Source organism: Crinia signifera, chromosome 7 (genome assembly GCF_055691185.1).
Source record: "Crinia signifera chromosome 7, ASM5569118v1, whole genome shotgun sequence".
In the NCBI taxonomy this organism is placed as follows: Eukaryota; Metazoa; Chordata; class Amphibia; order Anura; family Myobatrachidae; genus Crinia; species Crinia signifera.
In genome coordinates, this window is record NC_139223.1 from 48,090,741 (window position 1) to 48,117,408 (window position 26,668).

A 26,668-nucleotide genomic window follows, 5' to 3' on the forward strand; every position below is an offset into this window, starting at 1 on the left:
GAGTTTGGCTCATTGGTAACAAACGTCCTTGGGAACAAAACCCGGAAGTAAGTCTGGGTGCAAGAGCTATATATAAGATGCTGCCTATGCTTAGAGGGTGCTGAGCCTCCAGCAGCTGGCTGCACATGGACATGACATGTGGGTAGACACACCCCTGCTACTACATGAAAAACTAAATACACTCAACAACTCACATATGCCTCTATTTAAACCAAACATGGGTATACAAAGAGGTCATAAGCCACTTTACTGCTCCTTACCATCTCCTGTGCTGAGGAAAAAGGAGAACTCCTGCTGAGCACCCGCCTTCATTTTCCAGTTAAACATATCCAAGGCTTTCTCGTCCCCGCTCACTGCCGCCTTTGCCAGCTGCGTCATATCCCTGAAAAATGAGTAAAGGTGGTTATACAGGATGTACCCACATACATCTAGCCTCCATGCACCCTGCACAGCCCTTCTAGTCACGTCAAGGGGGACTCAGTAACACCGAGGGCCAAATGTAATAGGGTGAGACTTTCAGAAAGTGAGAGATTTTTCCCATGTTTTTTAAAGCAGCAATCAATTACACTGCAAAACCAGGTTGATTTTTCCATGTAATTGATTGCTGCTTTAAAAAACATGGAAAAACTCTCCCAAAATCTCTCACTTTCTCAAACTCTCACCCTATTACATTTGGCCCCGAGTGTCTTTTTGGGTAAAAAAAATTCACTAAACAAGAATATGTTGAATTAACATTAGACCTATTAAATGTCAGGTCCGTTTTTCCAACTGTTGGTATTCAATCCCAAACCTATATTTCTGACAGACGGAAATATCCGCCATTTACAACAAGATAGGTTAAATTTACATTCAACCTATTCAATGTCAGATCAGTTTTTACAACTGTCAGAAAAGAATCAGTCGGAAAGCCCGTGGACTGGCGAAAACAGCCACCAATAGTCAAAAACGGCAGTGGATACGACAATCCAGAGGCCGTTTCGACAATACAGATTAAAATAAAAATTAATTTTTTTTAATTATGTTTTCACATTACATCAAATATGCAAAATGTGGTATCACATAAAAAGAGTACATATAAATTAAGTCAGTACAGTTTCAAATGTGAAGTTACAGAAATTGTGAATACATTTGTCATGACATATTGAAGGAAAGTCCACAACGTATAAATGGAAATGTTAACAATTTTTGTATCAATAAAGATTTCGTCAAAGAAATTGGTTTTGGTGTTTCTGTATCAACAGGCCTGGTAACTTATTAAACAATTACCAATCAAGGTACTAGAAATAAACCATTAGTGCCTGTGAAGGGACTGGGTCCCCAAGGACCCCCCAATGTGTTCCAATGTCTCCTTCCTAGAAGTTAATTATCTGGTATAAATCGGTGGGTCTCCCAGCACTGACCAGATTTAACTTTTTAAAAGTGGAATTAACTCTGGCTGAAAATGGCCAGGATTGAATACTGATGGCCAATTTCATCCAGAATTGACTATCCCACCAAAGCTGCAACCTTGGTCAACCCGGCAATAAACCAATTTATTGCAACAATCTAAAAGGGGTATAACATTGCTGAGAGTATCAAATCTATACTAAAGCAGCAACAAATATATGTCATGATTCTGCTGCAAACTTGCACCAATGTTAGAAATAGCCAGCATCGATGTATGGTTCATGTTGGTAAACTACAGCTGACTTCATCTCATTGGTTTTCACATGAACAGCGCTTACTTCTCAGGAGCTATTGGTTTGAATAGGCAATGCGTCAGCGGCCTGTGGAACTCCAGCTTTAGTAATGGTACGCCTTGTACTCGCCCGCGCTGGTCCAGTCGCCACATAATGAGCAAACCATGCTACAGCGGAACAGAAACCGAAAGTTAGACCACGTGAAAAGAAAAAAAATGTTTCTTACTTACAATGTGTGTGTGTGTGTATATATATATATATATACACACACACATACACACACACACACACATATATATCTACATATATACACACAAACACATTATATTACTTATACCAGTGGCCAAGGTTTCTAATACTCACATGATCTCCAGAAATTAACCAGCTGTTGGTACTGCACCACTCCAGCAACGTCACCTCTGCGCAATGTGCGGATGGCACCGGGTGATGCTCTTTGTCAGGCTCATTAAAAATTGTCACCTCTCCCGTGGCCCAGCCCACAGCAAGTAACCGTTTACTTGTGTGCCAGCTGAGTAAAGTGGGTTGGTACGACCTTTCTACATGTGATCCGCTCACATGAATTCCCTGTACAGAACATAATATAAGAGATAACATCAATACACTGAGGCTGAATAGTGTATCACCAACAAATGCTGTTGCTACATTACAGGACAAGTGCTGCTGTTAGAAAGTGAACATGTCACTTGTACATTTTACCTATGAAATAAATCAGACCACTCAGTGGCATGTGGATGATTGCCATGGCTACATCCAATCAGGTGACTCAGATATCTGTTATATTACACACTGCGTATTGAATTTATGCTTGACAGCACAGCGGCCATTAATGATGATTACAGGGCTTTCCCATTACCAAAAGGTGATGGCATGGCACCTCCACCTCTGCCGTTTCTTACCAAAGCAGACAGGAAATGAGGATTGGCTGTGACATTGTAACCAATTACTACGCTACCAGCCCATCACAGGCATGGAGGGGTGGTAGATTCATGTGTCAGCAACTGTCACACTATAAGGCGGAACCACATAAGTATTAAAAACACTGGATGAGTGAATCAAATAATAACCTACAATGTGCACAGGGTTCCTTGTTTGCAGGAAACAAGCAAGAAAATAACTAAACAAAGAGCACTGTGTAGTGTTCATTCTGGAACCCGTCATCTGTTAAAACCCGTGCAGTTTCTCTTCCCTGCCTGGGGTGTCGCTCTCTGCTGTGGGGCTTCTAGTACAGTGTGGTCTGCATATCAGTGCTAAAATACAGACGACTCTGTGTTAGAAGCACTAAGCAGAGAGCGACACACCAGGCAGGTGGGTTTTTAAAGATGCAGGGTTCTAGAATGAACACTAATTGGGTGAAATGTAATAGAATGAGAGATTCAGAAAGTGAGAGATTTGGTAAGAAATCTCGGTACTTGTATCCTAGCATATACGGTATACGATGCCCATCGCATGGTATACCATAACACTTAATATGGTATACGATGGTATGCGACGCGACGCGATATTGTACAATAAAATATCGCATCGTATGCCATACAATGGCATACGATGCGATGGTATACGATTTTTGATTGTACAAGTACCCTGATGGGTTCTGACAATGTTAAATGGCCCCCCATTGTTAACGCCACCCACAGGATCAACGGCGGTACGCGTCCTCTGACCTTTTCATACCTCCACTATCCACGTCGGCGTGGAGTTGATTTTAGATAGAGGGGACGAGCACAGCGAGCCACCGAACTCGAAGCGTGGCGAGCGCAGCGAGCCCCGCGAGGGGACGCGGAATACATGTAAAGTAATACGCATCCACTCGCCACGCTTCGGGCTCGGTGGCTCGCTGCGCTCGCCACACTATCTAAAATCAACTCCACGCCGACATGGATAGTGGGGGTATGAAAAGGTCGGAGGAGAGGTACCGCTGCGCTCGCCACGCTTCGGGTTTGCGTTGATAGTGGGGGTGGCGTGGGGGTGCATTTAACATTGTAAGCACCCATCAGGGTGCTTCTACAATTAAAAAACGCATCGCATGCGGCTATATGGCATGCGATGCAATCAGATGCCCTACGATGGACATCGGGGGCGCCGTGCTAGGAAACAAGTACCGAAATCTCCAGTGTTTTTAAAGCGGCAATCATTTACACTACAAAATCAAACTGGTTTTGCAGTGTAAATGATTGCCGCTTTAACAAATCTGGTGATTTCTTACCAAATCTCTCACTTTCTGAATCTCTCATCCTATAAAATTTCACCCATTGTGAACCAACTGGACTCAGTGCTGTGATGGTGGCATATGAGGGCACCTTACCAGCTCACTGTAGATATCCACACAACCGCCAGCACCGGAACTGACAGAAGCCACAGCCAGCAGAGCATGGTGGTTATGCCAGGAGATGTTGGAGGGCAGAGCTGCAGGATTCGGAGCTTCTATACGATGGTCAAAAAACACAGCCATTGCATATAGTCCTTGAGTTAGAGACCAGACCTGCGTGAATCAACAAAACTGCTGATCAGCATTATATATCTCTTATCGCTAATATAACATTAAATGCCACAAATTATCACTTACATTTCCATATCCAATACACAAACTATGGGAACCATAATTTAGTTATAAGCTTCAGTTCTGCTCTTTTATGTTCTTTCATAAAAAATAAAGGCCACTTGATTATGACTGTCAGATGGATCTTGGATGCTGGTCTATTCTGCCACATGAGCAACTACCGGACACTCCCAGTAGGTATGTATGCCATATGTATAGGGTTTGTTACACTGTACAGAATTGACTTAGGGTGCTTTACATGTAAAATATTTTAATTAGGTCCACAATAAGTATAAGTATAAAGCTGTAATAAAAGAACCTGTTGCAAACACATAATTATTATTATTTTATATAGCGCGCATTCTCCTGTATGACTCAAGGCGCTTTACAGACATCAAAAACAATACACAAGATTTATGTAATACAGCAACAGGTAAGCCACACATAGGGGATTTTGGGAAGAGTTCCCAAAACGATATTGCGCTAGTTGTTTGAGCAGCCCTGTAATGGTGTAACCTTACAGCAACTACCCACCATTACAGGTAAGCCACACAGACATAAAAAAAGGAAACGTAGACTGCAAAATAAGCATAATGCAAGATTGGTGCAGACATTTTGGGTAGAAAATTCCATGATTTCTGCATCCCACTCTCACAAGGTATCAGGTGAGGCAGCCATCTTGGGCGCATGTAGTATTAGCCCTACTGGCAGTGGCGTAACTATAGCTCGCAGCCCCCGCGGTGGCAGGGAGGCGCTTAGAAGGTGAGGGCGCGGAGGGCTGCGGGGCTATTGTTACCCGCTGTGTCTGCCGGGGACCTGCCGCCGGCGAATCAGTCTGCGGCCCGGCTCTGCCGGCTCCTGCTGCCAATAAAAAATGTGACACACAGAAAATGGCAGCCCCCATACTGCTGACAGTTTATGAGGATGCTAGAGGAGGCGGAGGCCTCCTCTAGTATCCTTAAAAACGGTCTGCTGCATGGGGGAAGCCATTTTCTGAGTGTCACATTTTTGATTGGCAGCAGGAGCTGGGAGAGCCAGGCCGCAGACTTTTTCGCCAGCGGCAGGTCCCGGGCAGACGCATCGGTATTATGTGGAGGAGTAAGGTGGTTTGGTGGGGGGCTCTGCCGAAATTTGCAGCAGGGGGGAGAATATTTCATAGTTACGCCACTGCCTACTGGAAATAAGTTACCACTAGAAGAGATTACACAAAATGTGGGGATTGCAGCGTCCGAACGCTCAGAGTAGGTTACAATGTGGGAGGTGAGCAACAGAAGGACCCAAAGCATGTATAATGTTCATTCTGGCTGCAGAGGAACTATCGGATACCCCTTTCACATCACAAATGCTGGGTCGCACCTGGGATATGGACATGGTCCATCCTGGGAGCTACCCGGCATTTGCTCCTCACAGGTACCCGGCCTATTGCTGGGTCACGGACGTCATCCAAAAGGCGGGGGAGGAGGCAGCATTGAGGTGACATTGCTGTCGGTCAACCCAGGTTACCCATTCACACTGCCCAGCAACTCGGGTTCGATCGGGGAATAACACTTCTTTTATCCGGGGTCGGACTGCACGCCTACCCAGCTACAACCTGGGGTCTACTGTACTGTATGTAGACATATCTAGGTATATTCAATGCCAATATACAGATATAGCCATAGCTAGCGCTACGAATAGTTGCAGCCTAGTGTGCCATGCAGCAAGCGGAGTTGCAGCATGTTGCATCACAGCAAAGATGTGCACCGCTACTTGCTACATCCAGTGCACCCCAGGGATAGCTTACAGTGTATGACTGTGGATACTAGGTCATGCTTATATACAGGTTATATTTTTCCATTTACCCATAACCCTGCTGCACCCACCAAGGGCGTTTACCCACTCTCCATCACTCATAGCATTAATTATCTCACCCACCGGCCTCCTTGTCGTTTCACTCGGTAGGCTTGAAGCCCTGTACCAGGCCGCCCGCTTCGCTTTCCCGTTACCCGGACAACGGAGCAGCCAGTCATGTGACACACGACCGCAAATAGCAGCGCGGCATGAGAGACGTGCTGCGCCGAATACACGGGACGGGACGCGCATCTCCGGAGCGTGCCGAACACCACTCGTTATTTTCCGGAAAGAATCTTGCGCTCCATCATCTTACAGTGTTTTATTCTGTGGAACTGTCCTAAATGCAGCATATCACAGTTATTACCCGTCTAATGTCGCAAGAAAACACTTGCTGTATTTTTAATGTACAGAATAATGTATCATGTGGGCTGTTTCAACAGAGGTATTTGTGTACTATTCAAAAAACAGTCGAAAGGTCGACCACTATTGGTCGGCAGTGAAAATAGTCGACAGTGACACATGAAAAAAAATCGACATTAGGTCGACATGGTCAAAAAGCCATCAGGAAAAAGGTTGATATGGAAAAAGGTTGACATGAGTTTTTCATGATTTTTTATTTCCGGACTTATTCATACTTTACCATCCCAGTGGTTATGGATGAAGAATTTAATAGTGTGCCCAAAGCATGTACTTTGATGCCAGGTCCTGACGAAGCTCCATAGCGAAGCGTGCGCCGACCGCACACTTCGTGGTTTTGACTCCACTTTCCCTTCCCCTAATTTAATAATGTGTATTTAAAATTGTTGTGAAAGACTGTAATACATAGTGGTACCTGACCGGACTTGGTCAGCCATACCATCGCGTGCGGGTGCTGGGTACGCGGTGTCTGACGTCTGCACCGCGATCCTCAGCACAGACACGGTGACAGACCGAGCGGCGTTCACTGCCGACTATCTCGGTCAGCCACGAAGCTGACAGACCGGCTGGCCTCTGGTGTTTCGCCCGGCCTGTGATTGCGTACTGACTACATCAGACGCAGCACACCACGCAGTAATAGAATCCACTAGCCATGGTGCAGTGGTTGCTTGGTGTGTAATATCACTCCCCAATAAAACATTCTTCTGTTGAAATAGAGGACCGCTGGTCTTTTTCAGACTTAGCTGACATATAGCAGTCTGAGCTATTGCACGGACGATCTGTTACCAATTAACCTTATCAGATACCACCACTCTCATACTTACTAATAAACTGCAACAAATTATACACATTTGAATTGACACTATTACAGTGATAACTGAGAATCCTTTGAAGTGGAATAGTGGAGTCCCACGTAGTGAGGATAGTAATAATTTATTTTCACATGTTCAATGTTTGTATTTGTATGTATTGTGTCCTTTTATCTCGCTAATGCTTTTTACCAATTAAACAATAAAGGTTATATTTTACTGTAAATTCTCTTGGTGCACCACACAGTCACACTCCTTTTCCTGTACATATTCTGGACGCCCATGAAATGCTGGGCTATTCATATGTAAATTGCCCGACACGCCCCCCACCCCCCCCCCCCTGCCCAGACTTCTGCGTGCAAGCGCTGTGGGTGCTCGCAAACAACAGCTGCACATGCGCATAAAAAGCAGTCGCAAACAATCAGTCCCCCATGCGAACGCGTGGGGGACCAAATGAATCAAAATACCCCCCCTTAATCTATGTCCACTTTATCTCTCTCTCTTTCTAAGTAAATAGATGATGAAGTGTTAGATCATTTTCCGAGCTGTATTACAATGTAAGTAGGCTTGGATAGCATACCATCTTATAGCTACTGGTCATAGCTGCTGCTTATACTGTAGCTGGCTTTGGCAACCCACAGGCTAGCAAATATATTATATGGTGCGTATTCAAATAGCCACAGGCTAGACAATAGTAAGCTGCTTACCATTCACCTGTAGTGCCACCAGCAGCTGCTTACCATTCACCTGTAGCTGTTTACCATTCACCTGTAGTGCCACCAGCAGCTGCTTACCATTCACCTGTAGTGCCACCAGCAGCTGCTTACCATTCACCTGTAGTGTCACCAGTAGCTGCTTACCATTCACCTGTAGTGTCACCAACAGCTGCTTACCATTCACCTGTAGTGTCACCAGCAGCTGCTTACCATTCACCTGTAGTGCCACCAGCGGCTGCTTACCGTTCACCTGTAGTGCCACCAGCAGCTGCTTATCATTCACCTGTAGTGCCACCACCAGCTGCTTATCATTCACCTGTAGTGCCACCAGCAGCTGCTTACCATTCACCTGTAGTGCCACCAGCAGCTGCTTACCATTCACCTGTAGTGTCACCAGTAGCTGCTTACCATTCACCTGTAGTGCCACCAGCGGCTGCTTACCGTTCACCTGTAGTGCCACCAGCAGCTGCTTATCATTCACCTGTAGTGCCACCAGCAGCTGCTTAATTTTCACCTGTAGTGCCACCAGCAGCTGTTTACCATTCACCTGTAGTGCCACCAGCAGCTGCTTACCATTCACCTGTAGTGCCACCAGCAGCTGCTTACCATTCACCTGTAGTGCCTCCAGTAGCTGTTTACCATTCACCTGTAGTGCCACCAGCAATTGCTTACCATTCACCTGTAGTGCCTCCAGTAGCTGCTTACCATTCACCTGTAGTGTCACCAGCAGCTACTTACCATTCACCTGTAGTGTCACCAGCAGCTACTTACCATTCACCTGTAGTGCCACCAGCAGCTACTTACCATTCACCTGTAGTGCCACCAGTAGCTGCTTACCATTCACCTGTAGTGCCTCCAGTAGCTGCTTACCATTCACCTGTAGTGCCTCCAGTAGCTGCTTACCATTCACCTGTAGTGCCACCAGTAGCTGCTTACCATTCACCTGTAGTGCCACCAGCAGCTACTTACCATTCACCTGTAGTGCCACCAGTAGCTGCTTACCATTCACCTGTAGTGCCTCCAGTAGCTGCTTACCATTGACCCATACTGCCACCAGTAGCTGCTTACATTAGGCCAAAACGTATTGATACTTGGAGAGTGATAAAGTAGACAGATATAAAGTACCAGCCAATCATCTCCTAACTGCTATGCTTACAAAATGTCAGGAGTTGGTTAGTTGGTACTTTATCCCTCTCTGTGTTATCTCCAAGCGATGATGCATCTCGCCCAATGACTTATTTGAACAAAGAAGCAGGAATCCTAGACGTGACCTAATGGCATTGCATTGCTGCTACGGACAAAGGTACTGATTCAGACATGCTTTCTATGCAGCGTATATTCACTGGTGGGTGAGTGCCGCACGCAGCTTTGAGAAATGCCGTCCCCCACACTACCCGCATCCCCTATCTAGCATGTGAGGGGATGTGTACAAGTATACATTCCATCACAAATAGCCAAAAGGGGAGAGAAATCAAAATGCAGGGCGTTTCTCCTGCTCCGGCCCGGTGTCCTCCCCTGCCCGCCCTGACTGGGGTGAACGGCTTGGCAAGTGTGAGACTAGTCAAAACCTTTAGCTCCTGGGTTTGCACATGCCCATATACGTGCATGCAAGGGCTTAACTACTATAGATGCAAGGGGTGCACCTGCTATGGGGCCAAGAGCTGAAAGGGGCCCATCTTTACTGTCTAAGTAATGTTTGACACACATTTAACACCATTAGTTGCTAAATAGGGGCCCTTAAAAACTTTTGCTCTAGGGTTGCCACCTCATCCCTTTAAAACTGGAGACATATTATACCCCTTTTACACCGCCGAAAAATCCGGGCCAGCGGCTGGTCAGACCCGGATCATCGGCGGTGTAAATGGGGTCAAGCCGTGTTCATTTACACGGGTCCTCTACCCAGGTCCTGACCTGGGTAGAACCCGGACAGGACCCGTGTAAAGGCCGGTGTAAATGGTCCCGCTGGGGGTCCAGGCACCCGCAGCGGGTCCACAGCGTGCAGCGTTGGGGAAGCTGTCCCCAAGTGCTGTGGGAGGAGGGGGGGGGTACCTGTCAGCCTGACTCTGAGGTCGGAGCCGGAGGGGATGATGTGCGTTGCCGCCGCTGCTGCTGTACCTCCCCCCGCAGCCGCAAAGTTCCTGCGGCGAATGGACAGTCTGCATCGGGGGTCCCTCTGGCGCATGGGAACTAGTACTAGTTCCCATGCGCCAGAGGGACACCCGCCACTGACTGTCCATTCGCCGCAGGAACTTCGCGGCTGCGGGGGGAGGTACAGCAGCAGCGGCGGCAACGCACATCATCCCCTCCGGCTCCGACCTCAGAGTCAGGCTGACAGGTACACCCCCTCCCCTCTCCCCTCAGCCCATACTGCCCAGATCACCGTAGCAGCACGCCAGTGCACCAACAAATGTGTATTTCTTTCATCTGGAACAGATAAATGTATCAGATCAGTAAAGATCACATTTGCTCCCTCAGATGGAATAAATGGGCGCTACTGAATTGTTGCTCCTATCAGATGCCCTGTTACCCGTGGTTACACACTTTTTCCAGCATCTTCTGGAGGAGAAACAATGCGTTTGATGTTCAGATGTCTGATCGGAGCAACAATTTAATGGCTGCATAAGTGTGCAGTACATACAGCTTCCCACCCCAAGAAGAAACTGAATCGTACCCCATTCATTGCAATACCTCAAGCAGGTGACTTTTTACAGATTTAAGCTAATCACCCCAAAGGGTGTGAGCTTGAAGTGCCAGTGGCCAGGTGTGCCTGAACTGAGCAACATTTGAATAGCTACATTGGTTGCTTAAAAATTTGAATAAGGCCCCTTGTGTTACCAGTGCTGCAGATAAGGGGGGTTGTCAAACCCATTGGCACCTACTTTTGCGGGTAGAACAGAGGAGGCAGTGCCACCTGGATTGAAATGGGTAGGCGTGCACTCCTGTCCTTGTCGCAGGCACTGTATTTCTTTTATTTCTTTATTTTTTAGTTTGTTTTATTAGTAATGTACCAGCCTGGCTTTTGCGAAGCCTATACAGGCTGTCAGCATGTATTGGTTGAGCCCTACTATATGGTAACACCATGGGGCGGTCTCACCACCTTGTCCTATTGTCCCCATTCATCTTTGTCGCGAGCATGTCTTCTGCTGGGTTTTTAGTGCACTGTTATTTGTTTACTGCGCATGTGCACTCCTATCTGTTTTGTTCCTGACATTGCTATTATGTGAACTAGTACTAGTTCCCATGCGCCGGAGGGACCCCCACCACTGACTGTCCATTCGCCGCAGGAACTTCGCAGCTGTGGGGGGAGGTACAGCAGCAGTGGTGGCGGCGCACATCATCCCCTCCGACTCCGACCTCAGGCTGACAGGTACCCCCTCCTCCCCTCAGCAGCCGCAGACACCCCCTCCTCCCAGCACCCGAGAACAAGCAATTTCACCCCCCTTGGCAACGAGCAAGTATTTTTAACGACATCCACAAGGAAAGGCAGGTCTGACCCAGGTTCAGTGTAAATGGTGCAGACCCAGGTCCGACCCAGGTCAAAGTGCTGTGTAAATGGGGTATAAAGCAGGGTCAGACCCTGGAAACTCCAGCGTTCAAAGACCAGGGTCCGACCAGGGTTTTTGGTGTAAAAGGGGTATTAATTACACACTGTTCTGTGGCTGGCTCACTTCAAGACTCAATTTCAACTGGGTTTTTTTTAAACAGCCATCAGACTTCATTCCAACTGTATTTTTTTAATCAGCCACAGAACCTGTGTAATTAATATGTCTCCAGTTTTAAAGGGATGCGGTGGCAACCCTATCTGAGGTCTATGAATATCTAGTTATGCCCATGTGCGCAAGAATAAAGCCCAATCATCAGGGAAGGGGCCAAATGATGATTTTGGCCTGCTGCAAGCGGGTCTGAATTGGCTCCAAAATTGGGAGTAGGAATAGTCATCAATGGTTCTAAAATATCATCAGAAAACCATCCATGCCTGAGCCATTGATGGATGATTGCTGTGCGTGGGCAGACCTTCAACAATGGCTGCTATAAAACATGGCTGATGGCCATCATCCCAACTTAACAGTAAAGAGTGAGCAATGCCATAGGATAGGTTTATGAATGGGAAGTCCCCCTGTGGGCCAGTGCAGCCCTGACAATACCAATGTACCCTGTACACTAAAGGCCGCCATACACTATGCGATTTGGCCCCGATTTCACCTGATCCAGATGGATCGGACCAAATCGCAGGTTTTGACACCCGGTCCGACCCGATGCGCGGTCCCGTGCGCATCGGGTCAGAGTCAGGACGTCGGACCGGCTCCTGGCTCCCCCCGCCGTTACTGCCGCCTGTGTCCCCCGCAGCGTCCGCACTACTAGCAGCGTGCGTCCGTCCCCCCAGCCGCCTTGCAGCATCCCCCGCCCGCCACCTCGATGTCCCCGGCCCCCCTGCTCGCTCCACATTGCAGCTCCCCGGGAGTTGCAAATGATACATCGCATGCGATGTATCATTTGCAAAACTTGGCACATCAAGTGCCAAATCGTGTGTCCCCCTCCCGGGGAGCTGCAGGGGGAAATCAGGTCCGACTTGTCCTTAGGACAAGTCGGGCTAATGTATGGGGGCCTTAACAGTTAACGCCTCCTTACAGCAGCTGTAATAATTGGTACAGGAGCAGTGTGACCGGTAAGATTGAAGTTGTGCATTAAACATTTAGGAATAAAGTGGATTTTCTTGCTGGTAATTACACATTACACCACCCTTAAAGCACTTTGTATGCGTGGTCGCTCATTGACAGATAAAGACCACACACAGAGCACACACACAGCACACAGAGCACTTAATATAAGCATATCGGCAGGTTTTAAGAGGAAGAAACAAAGTGGAACCCAGCAGCACCATCTTGTGTTTGCAAAGAACATTACACCTATTTTGGAAATGTACTGGTTATCCACTGGCATTGGGGTTGTTTGATAACAGACCTATTTGGGAACCATGATTAAACTATCAATCGATAAAAAAAATAGTTACATTTGCACTGATTACACCCACTACAATAAAACACAGAAAAATGCAGCCACAGTGATTATGAAATGGTAAAATATCCAATATAATATAAAACAAACAAATTGAGAGAATTCTCCTAGACAATAAAAATAAATAGACAGATGGGAATCACTTTAGCACCCTCCTTCCCGTTCAGGAAATCCCCCACTGTAACTGGAGGGAGGGGGGATGTGTGCTGCTGCTGCTGAGATATGAGAAAGGATTCCTGCAGACTGCACTGCTGCCACTTTGCCTAGTTCAGCGGGTATAGGTCATGCTATTTAGGTAGACATGCATTTGGTTGACCACAGAAGGCCGACAGGGCTTAGGTCAACACCTGAAATAGGTAAAAATGGCTAAGGGTGACGCAAGCATTAGGTCAACATGCTGCACTCGGCACACTATTTCAGGGCCGCCATCAAGGGAGTGCTGAGGGTGCACCCGGGTCCTTCCCTCTGAGAGAGAGGGAAGTGCCTGGGCAGCTCATTCCTCTGCTCAGCTGTCTCTTCAGTGGCACAGAGAACAAGAAATCCATTGCCACACAAGGCTGCAGAGAAGTCCTGGCGCACAGGATCCGCCCGCGTTGCCGCACAGGAGACGCAGGACCCCAGCCTCCAGATCAGAGACCCAGTATACCCAGCGCGACATAGGCGATCCAGTGCTGCATCATCCTCACAGCAGTTCTCCACCATAGGACAATGCATGCAGGTAAGGGAGTAACAAGATCTCCATCCAATGGCTCCACGCTGCAAAGAAAAAAGGCATATCCGGCCTCAAAATGATGTCACAAACCCTCCCCTAAAACACTCAGAGACTCCTAGCGTTTTCTGGGTCGTCTTAACATTAGCCTGGGCCCTGGGCAAAGTAATTCACCGGGCCCCCCTCTCACCTTCTCTGTGCAGGCAGCGGAGGCAGCGGCATCTGGGCAGCGAGGGCTGGGAGCTTGTCAGTGGTGTAGCTAGGTTCCACGATGCCCGGAGCAAGGGCATGTTTACCGTTCACCCCCCCCCCGATTTGTAGTAGGTGGGACCCATGCGTGTCGAATACGGGGCACGGCCTAACATTATACCATGCACCGTAATACCCATTGCACATTTTAGCAAACTTTGTAATACCCATTACACAAAAAGCCACATGCCGTAATGCCAATTACACATAAGGCCACACATGATGCCCATTACATACTATATTCAGCCTAAAAAGCCTGCACCAATCTATTTTCATTGGTACTGACAGGATTAAACAACAGCCGTATAATTAAAGAAACTATCAGTGGTAGCGAATTGTAACGCGCACCTCATGGTTACAAGTGATATTAAGTACCAGCGCTTACAATAGTACAAGCAGGGCATAATCTTGCCTTAGTCTAGCGTACATTACAGAAATAACTGGATTTGGAGAAGTTATATATATATATATATATATATTATATATATATATATATATATATATATATATATAAACGCATCAAGCGCATACTGCCAATCTTTCCAACAGATCTGACAATTCTGACTACTCTCCATAAAACCATTGTCACACCTAGTTAACCATCATTTGTGTATAAACACGCTGGAATATACTTAAGCACCACTAAGTACCTTTGATAATAATTCCTGCAAAGTCTGCAATTATTAGCAGACACACTGCATTGCAGCATAAATTAGATTGGAGGATTTACAGTAAATCGCTATTAAGATCACCTAACAGTGGACGGTGATTACACCCATTCTTTCTAGTGTGGCTACACTAATTACAGTGTTTCTATTACCCAGCAACATTGTTTCTACTATCTAGTAGATCCAATCACAGCAGATAGAGTGGGACGTTTATTTTCAGTGGTTACTCACACTGATTGGTACGGAGGACAGAATAGACAACAGTAACACTGTACAATATTTTAATCACTTTATTTCTATGATTTTGCACTTATATATGTTTGTCTATATTTCGCTGGCTTGCAGCATTTTTAATCTTATATTATCTATATTTTAATCTTGAATTTGTCGGTGGATACTCTCAATATAATTAATACACTAGATATCAGCTTAATGAGTGCCCCGAATTGGGAATCCTTTTTTTCCGTCTCTTTTGTACTAGTAACAAATATTCCCAGGGAGCACCTCCAGAACCGAAAGGGATAAACAAAAATATATATACATAGAAAATATATCTGGAAATACTGATATTGGTATCAGTCTGTGCGGACAACCAAAGCTCTTCTAATACTATACTAGGTGATTCATTGCGCCCTATGGACGCTCTTCACACCATCGAAAGCCGCTGATAGCGCAGAGCAGGTGGGGAAACGCGTCAGAAACTATACCACATCCTAGGTACCTCTAGTGGACACGATCTCCAATTTTTTACTCGGGATAAAGCTGCACCTCTTAGGTGATTCTGCAATTGATAACTGCGTGTCAACACAAACAGGTACCTCGGTACTTGTGAGTTATCTGGGCTGCCGATTTTTTGATTGTATGCCTTAAGTTAAGGCATACAATCAGATGCGATGCGATGCGATATCGCATCGCATCGCATCGCATGCGACCATCGGATGCGATGACCCGATTTTTTCCATAGGAATCAATGTTAAAATGGACTGAGTCCATTTTAACATGGAATTCAATGGGAAAAAGGGGTCCTTTTCATACCCCTACTATCCAAGTGGGCATGGAGTCGGATATAAACCTGTGGCGAGCGTAGCGAGCCACCGAGCCCGAAGCGTGGCGAGCGAAGCGAGCCCCGCGAGGGGACGGTATTCTGTGTCCCCTCGCGGGGCTCGCTACGCTCGCCACGCTTCGGGCTCGGTGGCTCGCTACGCTCGCCACAGGTTTATATCCAACTCCATGCCCACTTGGATAGTAGGGGTATGAAAAGGACCCCTTTTTCCCATTGAATTCCATGTTAAAATGGACTCAGTCCATTTTAACATTGATTCCTATGGAAAAATCGGGTCATCGCATCGCATCGCATCCGATGGTCGCATGCGATGCGATGCGATGCGATGCGATGTGCCCGATCCGACCCGATTTAGAAATCGGCAGCCCGGATAACTCACAAGTACCGGTACCTCCCTCACAATGTCTGGCCAGACATCCAAGTAACAATTAAGGAGCACCAGTAACTTTTATTAACCCCTACTAACATTCGCATTTACTAAAGTTATCCCCTGGTAACTAACACTAAAAATTCTGACAAGGAACTAACCATCCAAATCCTGCAGCCATCTTTATTTCCTTGAGGGTATACTTAGTATGTGTAATAACTAAAGGCCAATTGTGACAATTGTTATTCATCTATTTTATGAATTTTTTATTAAAATAAATTCAGTGTTTTAAATGTACCTATACCTCAGCACAGTTCTGTTTGTTGTGTTGTTGTGTATTCGAATGTGAGGAGCCAAAGCAAACTCCTCGTCAGAACAGCAGCTATTTGGGTATAGGAAATTCCGTAATTGTGTTTATTCAGATATACAGCGCCAGACTTTCTGTTTTTCTTCTAATACTATACTAGGTGATTCATCGCGCCCTATGGACGCTCTTCACACCATCGTAAGGGGCTCCGCCCCCTTAACCTTTTATAAGTGGATGTCGGGGTGCGGCGGTTGCAGGGATACTACGGGTGGTGGAGTTGCATGTGCGGGGGTGCCCCATGTGGATGATGCTGGTTGGCCAAGTGCGGGGGTGCACCAGTTGAGTGAGGCACAGTTGTGGGGTTGCTGTGGTTGAGGGACCAATGGTAGTGTGGGTGGGGGGAGGTATGGGAGCGTGGGTCCTGGGGTTGGGTGGATGCGATGTTGGTACAGCTGTGTGTGGGTGTACTGCAAGTTGAAGAGGGTGCCGTGGGTGGGTGCATTAGTACCATGGGTGGGGGCGTATATAAAGTAAATACAATGAGTATATACACTGACAGCACACAAATGTATACACAAACTAATCCCCTGACTCCATAGACTCACATTGGTTGCTCAGCAGACGGCAGGCTCCGGCTCACAGCTGCAGAAGCCGGACCACTTCTCCTCATGGGGGGCTCAGAAACAGGGTCAGAGGATGCAGTATGTGTAAACTAAATGTGCAGGAAGAACCCCTGTGCTTGTGATGTCCTGAATGAGCAATAGACCAATCACACTCACCCCCTTCCCCTCTCGGCATCCCTACTGGCCAGTGGGCACTAGCTCTACTCACCTCATCAGAAGTTCTAACAGGCAGCATACATGCAGAGCTTCTGTCAGTTCCAGGAGGCGGGGCTTCAAACGGAGCCAGGAGGTAGGGCTTTCTGGTAGGCACAAAGGCAGAGCCTCTGACGTCACTGGGTGTAGTAGAGGGGTTGGATGGGGGTGGTGGATGTCTCCCTGCACAAGATCTGGGCTCCCGGTGTGCGGGCAATCTCCCTGTCACTTCCGGCAGACCCTGATGCGCTTCCCAGTTCCCTGCACTGGTAGACCCGCAGACCACGCTGGCACTAGCTCCCCCAAGCGACAGGGTCTGCTGAGCTGACTGACTTATGCCGGGCACAGCAGGGAGTGGGTGAGTAGGGCAGGGGAGCCGGTGGCAGAGCTTCGGCGCCAGGTGACATGTCGGCGCCTGGAGCTTGTGCTCCGCTGGCTCCACCCTAGCTACGCCTCTGGAGCTTGTAGCACTATATGCCGGGCGCGGGTGAGGATGTGGATACACTAAAAAGTGACTTAATTAAACTGGAAAGGTGAGCGGAAAGTTGGAAAATGCAGTTTAATGTTGATAAATGTAAAGTAATTCATTATGGGAACAAACATGAACAAGCTACTTATAGGCTAAATTGAGTTATTATAGGGAAATCTGCTGTAGAGAAGGACTTAGGGGTCATCATAGATGATAAAATGGATTATAGTGCACACTGCTCAAGTGCAGCAGCAAAAGCAAACCGAACACTGGCATGCATTAAAAGGTGAATGGATTCAAGGTATGCCAATGTGATAGGGCCTCTTTATTTACAAGGCATTGGTGAGACCACACTTGGAATATTGTGTTCAGTTCTGGGCGCCACACCTTAAAAAGGACATAAATTAATTGGAACAGGTACAGAGAAGGGCAACTAAGCTAGTACAAGGTCTTGAATCACTAGAATACAAAGATAGGTTAACCAGGCTGAATATGTTTTCACTGGAGAAATGGTTGAGAGGTGATATGATTAGTATGTTCAAATACAGGATTGGGAATCATATGGAACTGGGAGATGATTGGTCACTAACAGGCCTATACTTAGGAAACGCGGGCATGTACTGAGGCTCAAGGAAAAGAAATTCCGTACGGAAGTAAGAAGAGGATTCTTCACCATTAGAGCAGTAACATTCTGGAACTCATTGCCGGTGGGGGTGGATACAACAACTACTGTTAATGAATGTAAATCAAAACTGGATACATTCTTGGCCACTTATGCTGCTTTCAGACCGCATAACTGGCTTTGACCCTGTATTTGGAAACGTTTCCAAAAACGGGTCTGCCAGATAAAACCCCTTTCACACCGCAGCACTTAAACGGTATATTACCGTTTAAGTGCCGATTTTTTGACACTGGCAGACCCGTTTTTGGAAACTTTCCAAATACAGGGTCAAAGCCAGTGCAGCCTTCAGCCCTCCCCTCCGTGCAGCTCCCCCCCCCCCCCTCGCGTGTCGACCGAGAGCATGTCGACGCCCCCCCGCGCATGTCGACGCCCCCCGCGCATGTCGACGCCCCCCGCGCGTGTCGACGCCCCCCCCACCCCACCCCGCGTGTCGGCGCCCCCCCCCCGTGTCGACTTACCCCGTGCCGGTACCTCCGTTGTGGACTGCAGCTCAGTATGCTCGGAAAGCACTTATGAAAAAAGTGTCTTCCAGAAAATGGCTGCCCCATAGGAAACCCTGTTTAAAAAAACTGTCTTCCGTATGGGGGGCAGCCATTTTCTGAAAGACACTTTTTTCATAAGTGCTTTCCGAGCATACTGAGCTGCAGTGCCGGGAACCACAACGGAGATACCGGCACGGGGTAAGTCGACACGGGGGGGGGCGCCGACACGCGCGGGGGGGTCGACACGCGGGGGGCCCGTCGACACGCGCGGGGGGGGCGTCGACACGCGCGCGGGGGGTGTCGACACGCGCGGGGGGTCTCCAGTGCTGTGAATACTTAATGAGCGCTCATTAAGTATTCACTGTGCTGAATTTAGGACCCAGCTCATTGGCTGGGTCCTAAATACCGTTTCTGAGCCGATTTTTGCGCTAAAATACCGGTTCAGAAACGGGTAGGACCCTGCATTTTAACCGGTTAGAAAAAACGGCATTTTCTAACCGGTTAAGTGGGACTGGACCTTTCAGACCGCACACATTACCGTTTTAAAACGGTAAAAAAACGGCAATTTACCGTTTTAAAAGTGCGGTCTGAAAGGGGCATTAGGGAATCCTATAGATATGACTTACTCAAGTCAGTAGTTACAAGTTAGATAGGTTGAACTCGATGGACTAACGTATTTTTGTTACTATGGGCCTTATTCTAGTTCACTCTTTCTGACGAAATCCTTCTTAGATGGATAAAACCATATGCAGTGCAGGTGGGGCAGATGTTACTGGTATCTGGACTATTTGTCTACAACAAGAAGATAGACAGCCATTAGGTCGACACCATTAGTTCGACAACTCAATAGGTCGACATGCTTTTAGGTCGACATACCATTAGGTCGACATACCATTAGGTCGCCATGTCATTAGGTCGACATGCCATTAGGTGGACACTGCCATTAGGTCAACAGTGTCTAGGTCGACAGTCAAAAGGTCGACATGGTTTTTTTCACAGTTTTTTGAGCCGACATGTGCCGACAGGCGGTATTTCATGCCCTACCATCCACTAGGGTGTGGAGTTAGATTATAATAGTGTGCCGAGCGCAGCGAGGCACCGTGCCTGAAGCATCGCGAGTGAAGCGAGCGATGCGAGGGACTGCGGTTCACTTCAAACTGTGTCCATGTCGACTGTGTCGACATTTGGGTAAAAAAACCAGTGAAAAAAACCATGGCGACCTTTTGACTGTCGACCTAGACACTGTCGACCTAATGGCAGTGTCGACCTAATGGCATGTCAACCTAATGACATGTCGACCTAATGGTATGTCGACCTAATGGTATGTCGACCTATTGAGTTGTCGAACTAATGGTGTCGACCTAATGGCTGTCTATCTTCTTGTTGTAGACAAATGGTCCCGCATCTGATGTTACTTGTGCAGAGAGAATTAGATTTGGGTGGGGTTTTACTTCAAAGTGAGATCTATATTGCAGTGTAAAAATAAAGCAGTCAGTATTTACCCTGCACATAAACAAAATAACTCACCCAAATCTAATTCTCTCTGCTTATTTGACATCTTCCCCACCTGCAGTGCACATGGTTTTGTCCATCTAAGAAGGATTTTGTCAGAAAGAGTGAACTAGAATAAGGCCCTATGAGAGGTGTCTTAGATCTGTGAACGCGTGCAAAATAATTTGATGATCGTCCACCATCGAATGATTTTGCCCCAGCACGCAAGCTGCAAATTGATGTCTATGCTAAATATTAATTTGTGTTGGGGAAATCAGTATGTGAGGGGGGGACGTGTGTTAGTGCGGGTGCCGGACAGCGTTTAGAGGACCCGCAAAGCTGCAAATTTCGCAGATTTGCAGGTCAACCAGAATCACCCCCATTGTGTATTGGAATTAAGTCACAGAGCAGGATGTACGGTTTTGGGCCCTAGAGGCTGCTCACTGTATTGTGGATGCAGATAACACAGTCCTGAAATAATGGTATATGACAGGAGACCTCTCCCGAGATCCATACGGCTCACAGGTACTTTTACAGTTCATGCAGCATTGCTCAGTCAGGTAATTGGGAATCCCAAGAGGTGCCGATTGTTCTCTACTACCGTCTAAAGGAGGCTTTGCATCCTGTAAAAGTATTATGATCAGATTATAATGTTCAGCTAAAGGCGGTGTTGGCATCTCTGGTTCCGAATTACTGTTCTGAATTATTCACAACAACCACGGATCACATCCTGCTGATCTAGAACGCTGCCATTTGTTTTTCGCTTGACTGTTACTATGACTATTGGGGTTCCGTCACTTTCCCATTTTAGCTACTGTAATCTCCGAAGTTCCGGAGTGAAGTTACCACAATCCCAGTGAAGAAGCTATTAAGTGCGGCCTAGCCTGACATACATCCCGGACCAGACAGACATTGCACAGTTACACATTATTGCACATTACAAAATAAACCCAGGCAACACCGCCAGCAGCATCTAGGGGGAAATTTACTAAGATGTGAAATACACTTCACATGTGATGTTGCTATGGGCAACCAATCAGATCCTGTCTACTATCTTCTAGAGGGTGAAAAAGGCATAAGAAGTAGCTTCTGATTGGTTGGCCATAGCAACATGACCTGTGAAGTGTATTTCACATCTTAGTAAATTTCTCCCCCTCATGTCTCATTTCTATCTATCTATCTATCTATCTATCTATCTATCTATCTATCTATCTATCTATCTAGCTAACCATCTATCTCTTGTCTTCTATTTGTATGTTCAACTTGTGTTTGTGACAGTAGCAGTTGGTGCGGTAGAGAACAGTAAGTCAGGTAACTGGGGCCAATGTGAAAGATTATTCTCTGCAAAGTGTTGAAAGTTATCTTAGAGCTAAATAATAGTTATCCATATTTATCTAATACAGGGACCGATTTATCATCATCCACATCTGAAGATGCAGATGTACTGTGATCGGTCCTACTCGCAATTCGATAATGAATGGGCTTCACAGTAATCTAAAGATTTGTCTTGTAGTGGTTCATAGTGCCTGCAGGTGGCACTGTTGCTACTGCTGCCCATGCAGAGGTTTATACTTTGATGCATATAGTAGTAAAAGGAAGCGTTTGCCTAGTAAAAGGGAAGCAAATTAGCAAAACAGTACAATCAAAAGTATAAATGTTTTGCAATGAACAAACATTGGGCCTAATTCATGTTTGTACTTAATTGCAATTGTGATTTTCTAGGCTTCGGAGCTGTTAATTTTAGCGTGAAGCTGCTGCCCAGGAATGAAGCCATCACAAAATCAGTTGCAATTGCCACACATTCACAGCCTATAGGCTAAAACGAGGAACATTGGAGCCAAGGTTTGGTCAATGACTACCAGCGGCAGATACAGCTCCTGGGCTTCAGAGCTGACCATATCGAGAACAATAATGATCTAATCTCCAAACGCCTGCTCCGGACCCACATCCATAACATCACCTGTCTGGCATTATGCCAAGTGCAGACGGCAGTGTGAAAGGGCTACATACTGGGTCGCACCTGGGGTGGAGCCGGGTACAGAATCCCGGGTGCAATCTGGCTGTTTGGTATAAAAGCATGTATTGCGCACATAAAACAAGACGCGTGTCATTGGTGCATTCTTTCTCACATGGTTTATTCATTTTGCCAGCACAGGAGTGAGCGCACAGCACACTTTGGCTTCACTTGTTCTAAGCCTGGGTGAACATGTAGTTCGCCGTGCCTGCTCTCACCCTGCATCTGCACATGTGCAAAAATGCACCTGCGCATGCGTAGACGCAAAACATGGGGGACTGATGAAATTAGAATAACCCCCTTAATCTGTTATACACGACTCAACTGTATGTGTGGATGCCCCTCTCTTTAAAATAGAGAACCACGGTCTCTAAACCCCCAAGTTGCCCACACAGTTACTAATGCTAAGCAGCATCTTAAATTTGGAGAGGTAATTGTCATGATATATCCACGCACTTTTATTTCCTAAATTAACCTTTCCCCACATTTTCAATGTGGATTGGCTTCCAATAAAGTGGATTTAAAATGTATTTTTTAATTACTTCTTTAGTTCTTTTTTGATGCATCGTATATATTGATACTCTTGTCTTTTTACCTTTTTTATCTTTTATAAAAAATGTTAACAATAATTTTTATTGATAGGTTTACTCAGTGAAAACCATTAGTACACAACTGAATCACAATGACAGTAACTATATTAGTACAAAAGAAGGAATAGCGTATCAACCACAATACAACAAAGAAAGAATCCAAACAGTACCTTTTTTATCATTTAATTTATAGCATTCTGTTGTGTGTTGGATCCACCTCTATTTAATTGTGTATATGTGTTTTATATATTGTGCTATATCATTTTGATCTGAGCTCATACCTCAATAAAATAATTTCTATTTATGGAATATTAGGATTGAAGCGTCTTACTACTAATGGTAACCCTGCTTCACAATCCATTAGCGGATTGGTTGGTTATTTTTTTTTTAGTTCAAAAATATATTTTAATATGTCTCCAAAGGCATTTTCAAAACAGAACTAATTATTGTCACCATTTAAATAAATAGCGCCTGAGTTTCTTGTGTTGCTTCAATTACACAGCACTGCTGATCACAGAGGACAGGCAGCCAGCACAAAAATACATTGCATGTATGTTTATGTGCTAACCGGTCCCCCCATGTACAGTGTTGAGTGCGCTGCAGACCATAGACTCCAGCCGCAACTGGGTTTTACCATTACACACTATTATGAGATTGTTATACACGCGATAGATAACACATAGCATATAGGTTGATAAAATGTTTATATGATAAATTAATACCAGTAATTAAAGTGAAATTCTGACAATCTTAAATGTTAGCATAGTATTGAAAGGCGGTGAAACGCGTTGCGGGAATGAGCCCCAATAAACCACTTATCCTATTTAAGTGTTAGCCCATGAAAAGCGCAGTAACAGCTGATTGGTGTGAATGAGCCCTTAAAAGACAAATGCTAGAGCAGTGCTTATGGGGCCTAATTCAGACCTGTTCGCTAGGCTGCATATACTCAATTCTGCACCGCCCTGCTGGATGTGGAGGAGAACACATCCCCTGGCATGTGGCTGAAGGGGAGAGAAATCATTTGATGGTAGCCGAGTTCTACCCAGTATCTATCTACCCAGTTAGGGCAGGAGGTAGGTACAGTACATGTCGTTCAGGTGTCCTCATCCCTGTAGCTCCATACCCATCTACCCAGTTAGGGCAGGAGGTATGTACAGTGCATGGTCTCCCCATCCCTGTAGCTCCATAACCATCTACCCAGTTAGGGCAGGAGGTATGTACAGTACATGGTCTCCCCATCCCTGTAGCTCCATAGCCATCTACCCAGTTAGTGCAGGAGGTAGATACAGTACATGTCATTCAGCTGTCCCCATCCCTGTAGCTCCATACCCAATTACCCAGTTAGGGCAGGAGGTATGTACAGTACATGTCGTTCAGCTGTCCCCATCCCTGTAGCTCCATACCCATCTACACAATTAGGGCAGGAGGTAGGTACAGTACATGTCGTTCAGGTGTCCCCATCCCTGTAGCTCCATACCCATCTACCCAGTTAGGGCAGGAGGTAGGTACAGTACATGTCGTTCAGCTGTCCCCATGACTGTAGCTCTATACCCAATTACCCAGTTAGGGCAGGAGGTAGGTACAGTACATGTCGTTCAGCTGTCCCCATCCCTGTAGCTCCATACCCATCTACCCAGTTAGGGCAGGAGGTAGGTAAACTGCATGTTGTTCAGGTGTCCCCATCCCTGTAGCTCCAAATCCAATTGCCCAGTTAGTGCAGGAGGTAGGTACAGGACATGTTGTTCAGCTGTCCCCATCCCTGTAGCTCCATACCCATCTACCCAGTTAGGACAGACAGTATGTACAGTACATGTAGTTCAGGTGTCCCCATCGCTGTAGCTCCATACCCAATTACCCAGTTAGGGCAGGAGGTATGTACAGTGCATGTCGTTCAGGTGTCCCCATCCCTGTAGCTCCATACCCATCTACCCAGTTAGGGCAGGAGGTAGATACAGTACATGTCATTCAGGTGTCCCCATCCCTGTAGCTCCATACCCATCTACCCAGTTAGGGCAGGAGGTATGTACAGTGCATGGTCTCCCCATCCCTGTAGCTCAGGGGTTCCCAATCTTTTTTGATTCACGGCACCCTAGAGAATCAGACTTTTTATCACGGCACCCCTAGGTCAATTTTTTTTTATTTAGATTGGGTTTATATGCGATTCTTAGTGGCAGTTATGTGGTAAAGGGCAGGATTTGCTTCTGTTGGTACACATTCTATGATTGACAGCTACCAGCACTGGTTTTGCTCATAAATAATTAACCATTAATAATTTGAGTTGGTCCTAGACCACCAAGCCGCGGCACCCCTGCATGTGTCCCGAGGCACCCCAGGGAGCCACGGCACACAGTTTGGGAACCACTGCTGTAGCTCCATAGCCATCTACCCAGTTAGTGCAGGAGGTAGATACAGTACATGTCATTCAGGTGTCCCTATCCCTGTAGCTCCATACCCAATTACCCAGTTAGGGCAGGAGGTATGTACAGTACATGTCGTTCAGCTGCCCCCATCCCTGTAGCTCCATACCCATCTACACAATTAGGGCAGGAGGTAGGTACAGTACATGTCGTTCAGCTGTCCCCATCCTTGTAGCTCCATACCCATGTACACAGTTAGGGCAGGAGGTAGGTACAGTACATGTCATTCAGGTGTCCCTATCCCTGTAGCTCCATACCCAATTACCCAGTTAGGGCAGGAGGTATGTACAGTACATGTCGTTCAGCTGTCCCCATCCCTGTAGCTCCATACCCATCTACACAATTAGGGCAGGAGGTAGGTACAGTACATGTCGTTCAGGTGTCCCCATCCCTGTAGCTCCATACCCATCTACCCAGTTAGGGCAGGAGGTAGGTACAGTACATGTCGTTCAGCTGTCCCCATGACTGTAGCTCTATACCCAATTACCCAGTTAGGGCAGGAGGTATGTACAGTGCATGGTCTCCCCATCCCTGTAGCTCCATAGCCATCTACCCAGTTAGTGCAGGAGGTAGATACAGTACATGTCATTCAGGTGTCCCTATCCCTGTAGCTCCATACCCAATTACCCAGTTAGGGCAGGAGGTATGTACAGTACATGTCGTTCAGCTGTCCCCATCCCTGTAGCTCCATACCCATCTACACAATTAGGGCAGGAGGTAGGTACAGTACATGTCGTTCAGGTGTCCCCATCCCTGTAGCTCCATACCCATCTACCCAGTTAGGGCAGGAGGTAGGTACAGTACATGTCGTTCAGCTGTCCCCATGACTGTAGCTCTATACCCAATTACCCAGTTAGGGCAGGAGGTAGGTACAGTACATGTCGTTCAGCTGTCCCCATCCCTGTAGCTCCATACCCATCTACCCAGTTAGGGCAGGAGGTAGGTACACTGCATGTTGTTCAGGTGTCCCCATCCCTGTAGCTCCAAATCCAATTGCCCAGTTAGTGCAGGAGGTAGGTACAGGACATGTTGTTCAGCTGTCCCCATCCCTGTAGCTCCATACCCATCTACCCAGTTAGGACAGACAGTATGTACAGTACATGTAGTTCAGGTGTCCCCATCGCTGTAGCTCCATACCCAATTACCCAGTTAGGGCAGGAGGTATGTACAGTGCATGTCGTTCAGGTGTCCCCATCCCTGTAGCTCCATACCCATCTACCCAGTTAGTGCAGGAGGTAGATACAGTACATGTCATTCAGGTGTCCCCATCCCTGTAGCTCCATACCCATCTACCCAGTTAGGGCAGGAGGTATGTACA

At 46.7% G+C, this 26,668-nt stretch overlaps 1 protein-coding gene across 6 annotated transcripts in view; it reads right to left on the bottom strand.

The window, feature by feature from the left end:
• IFT140 (intraflagellar transport 140) overlaps nt 1-26,668 on the bottom strand; it is a 138,457-nt gene that overhangs the window by 74,757 nt on the left and 37,032 nt on the right. For 2 of the 6 annotated variants that reach the window (XM_083152999.1, XM_083152998.1), the window contains exons 1-5: nt 6,151-6,283; nt 4,003-4,179; nt 2,043-2,264; nt 1,725-1,846; nt 261-382 (exon numbers count right to left, since the gene is read on the bottom strand). In XM_083152999.1, coding sequence (XP_083009125.1) covers nt 261-382; nt 1,725-1,846; nt 2,043-2,264; nt 4,003-4,149 — 613 coding nt within the window. In that variant the 5' untranslated portion in view covers nt 4,150-4,179; nt 6,151-6,283. Of the gene's footprint in view, nt 1-260; nt 383-1,724; nt 1,847-2,042; nt 2,265-4,002; nt 4,180-5,032; nt 5,052-6,146; nt 6,284-26,668 lie in introns of those variants that run through there. The other 4 variants (XM_083153001.1, XM_083153002.1, XM_083153000.1 and 1 more) reach the window with 3 other exon arrangements.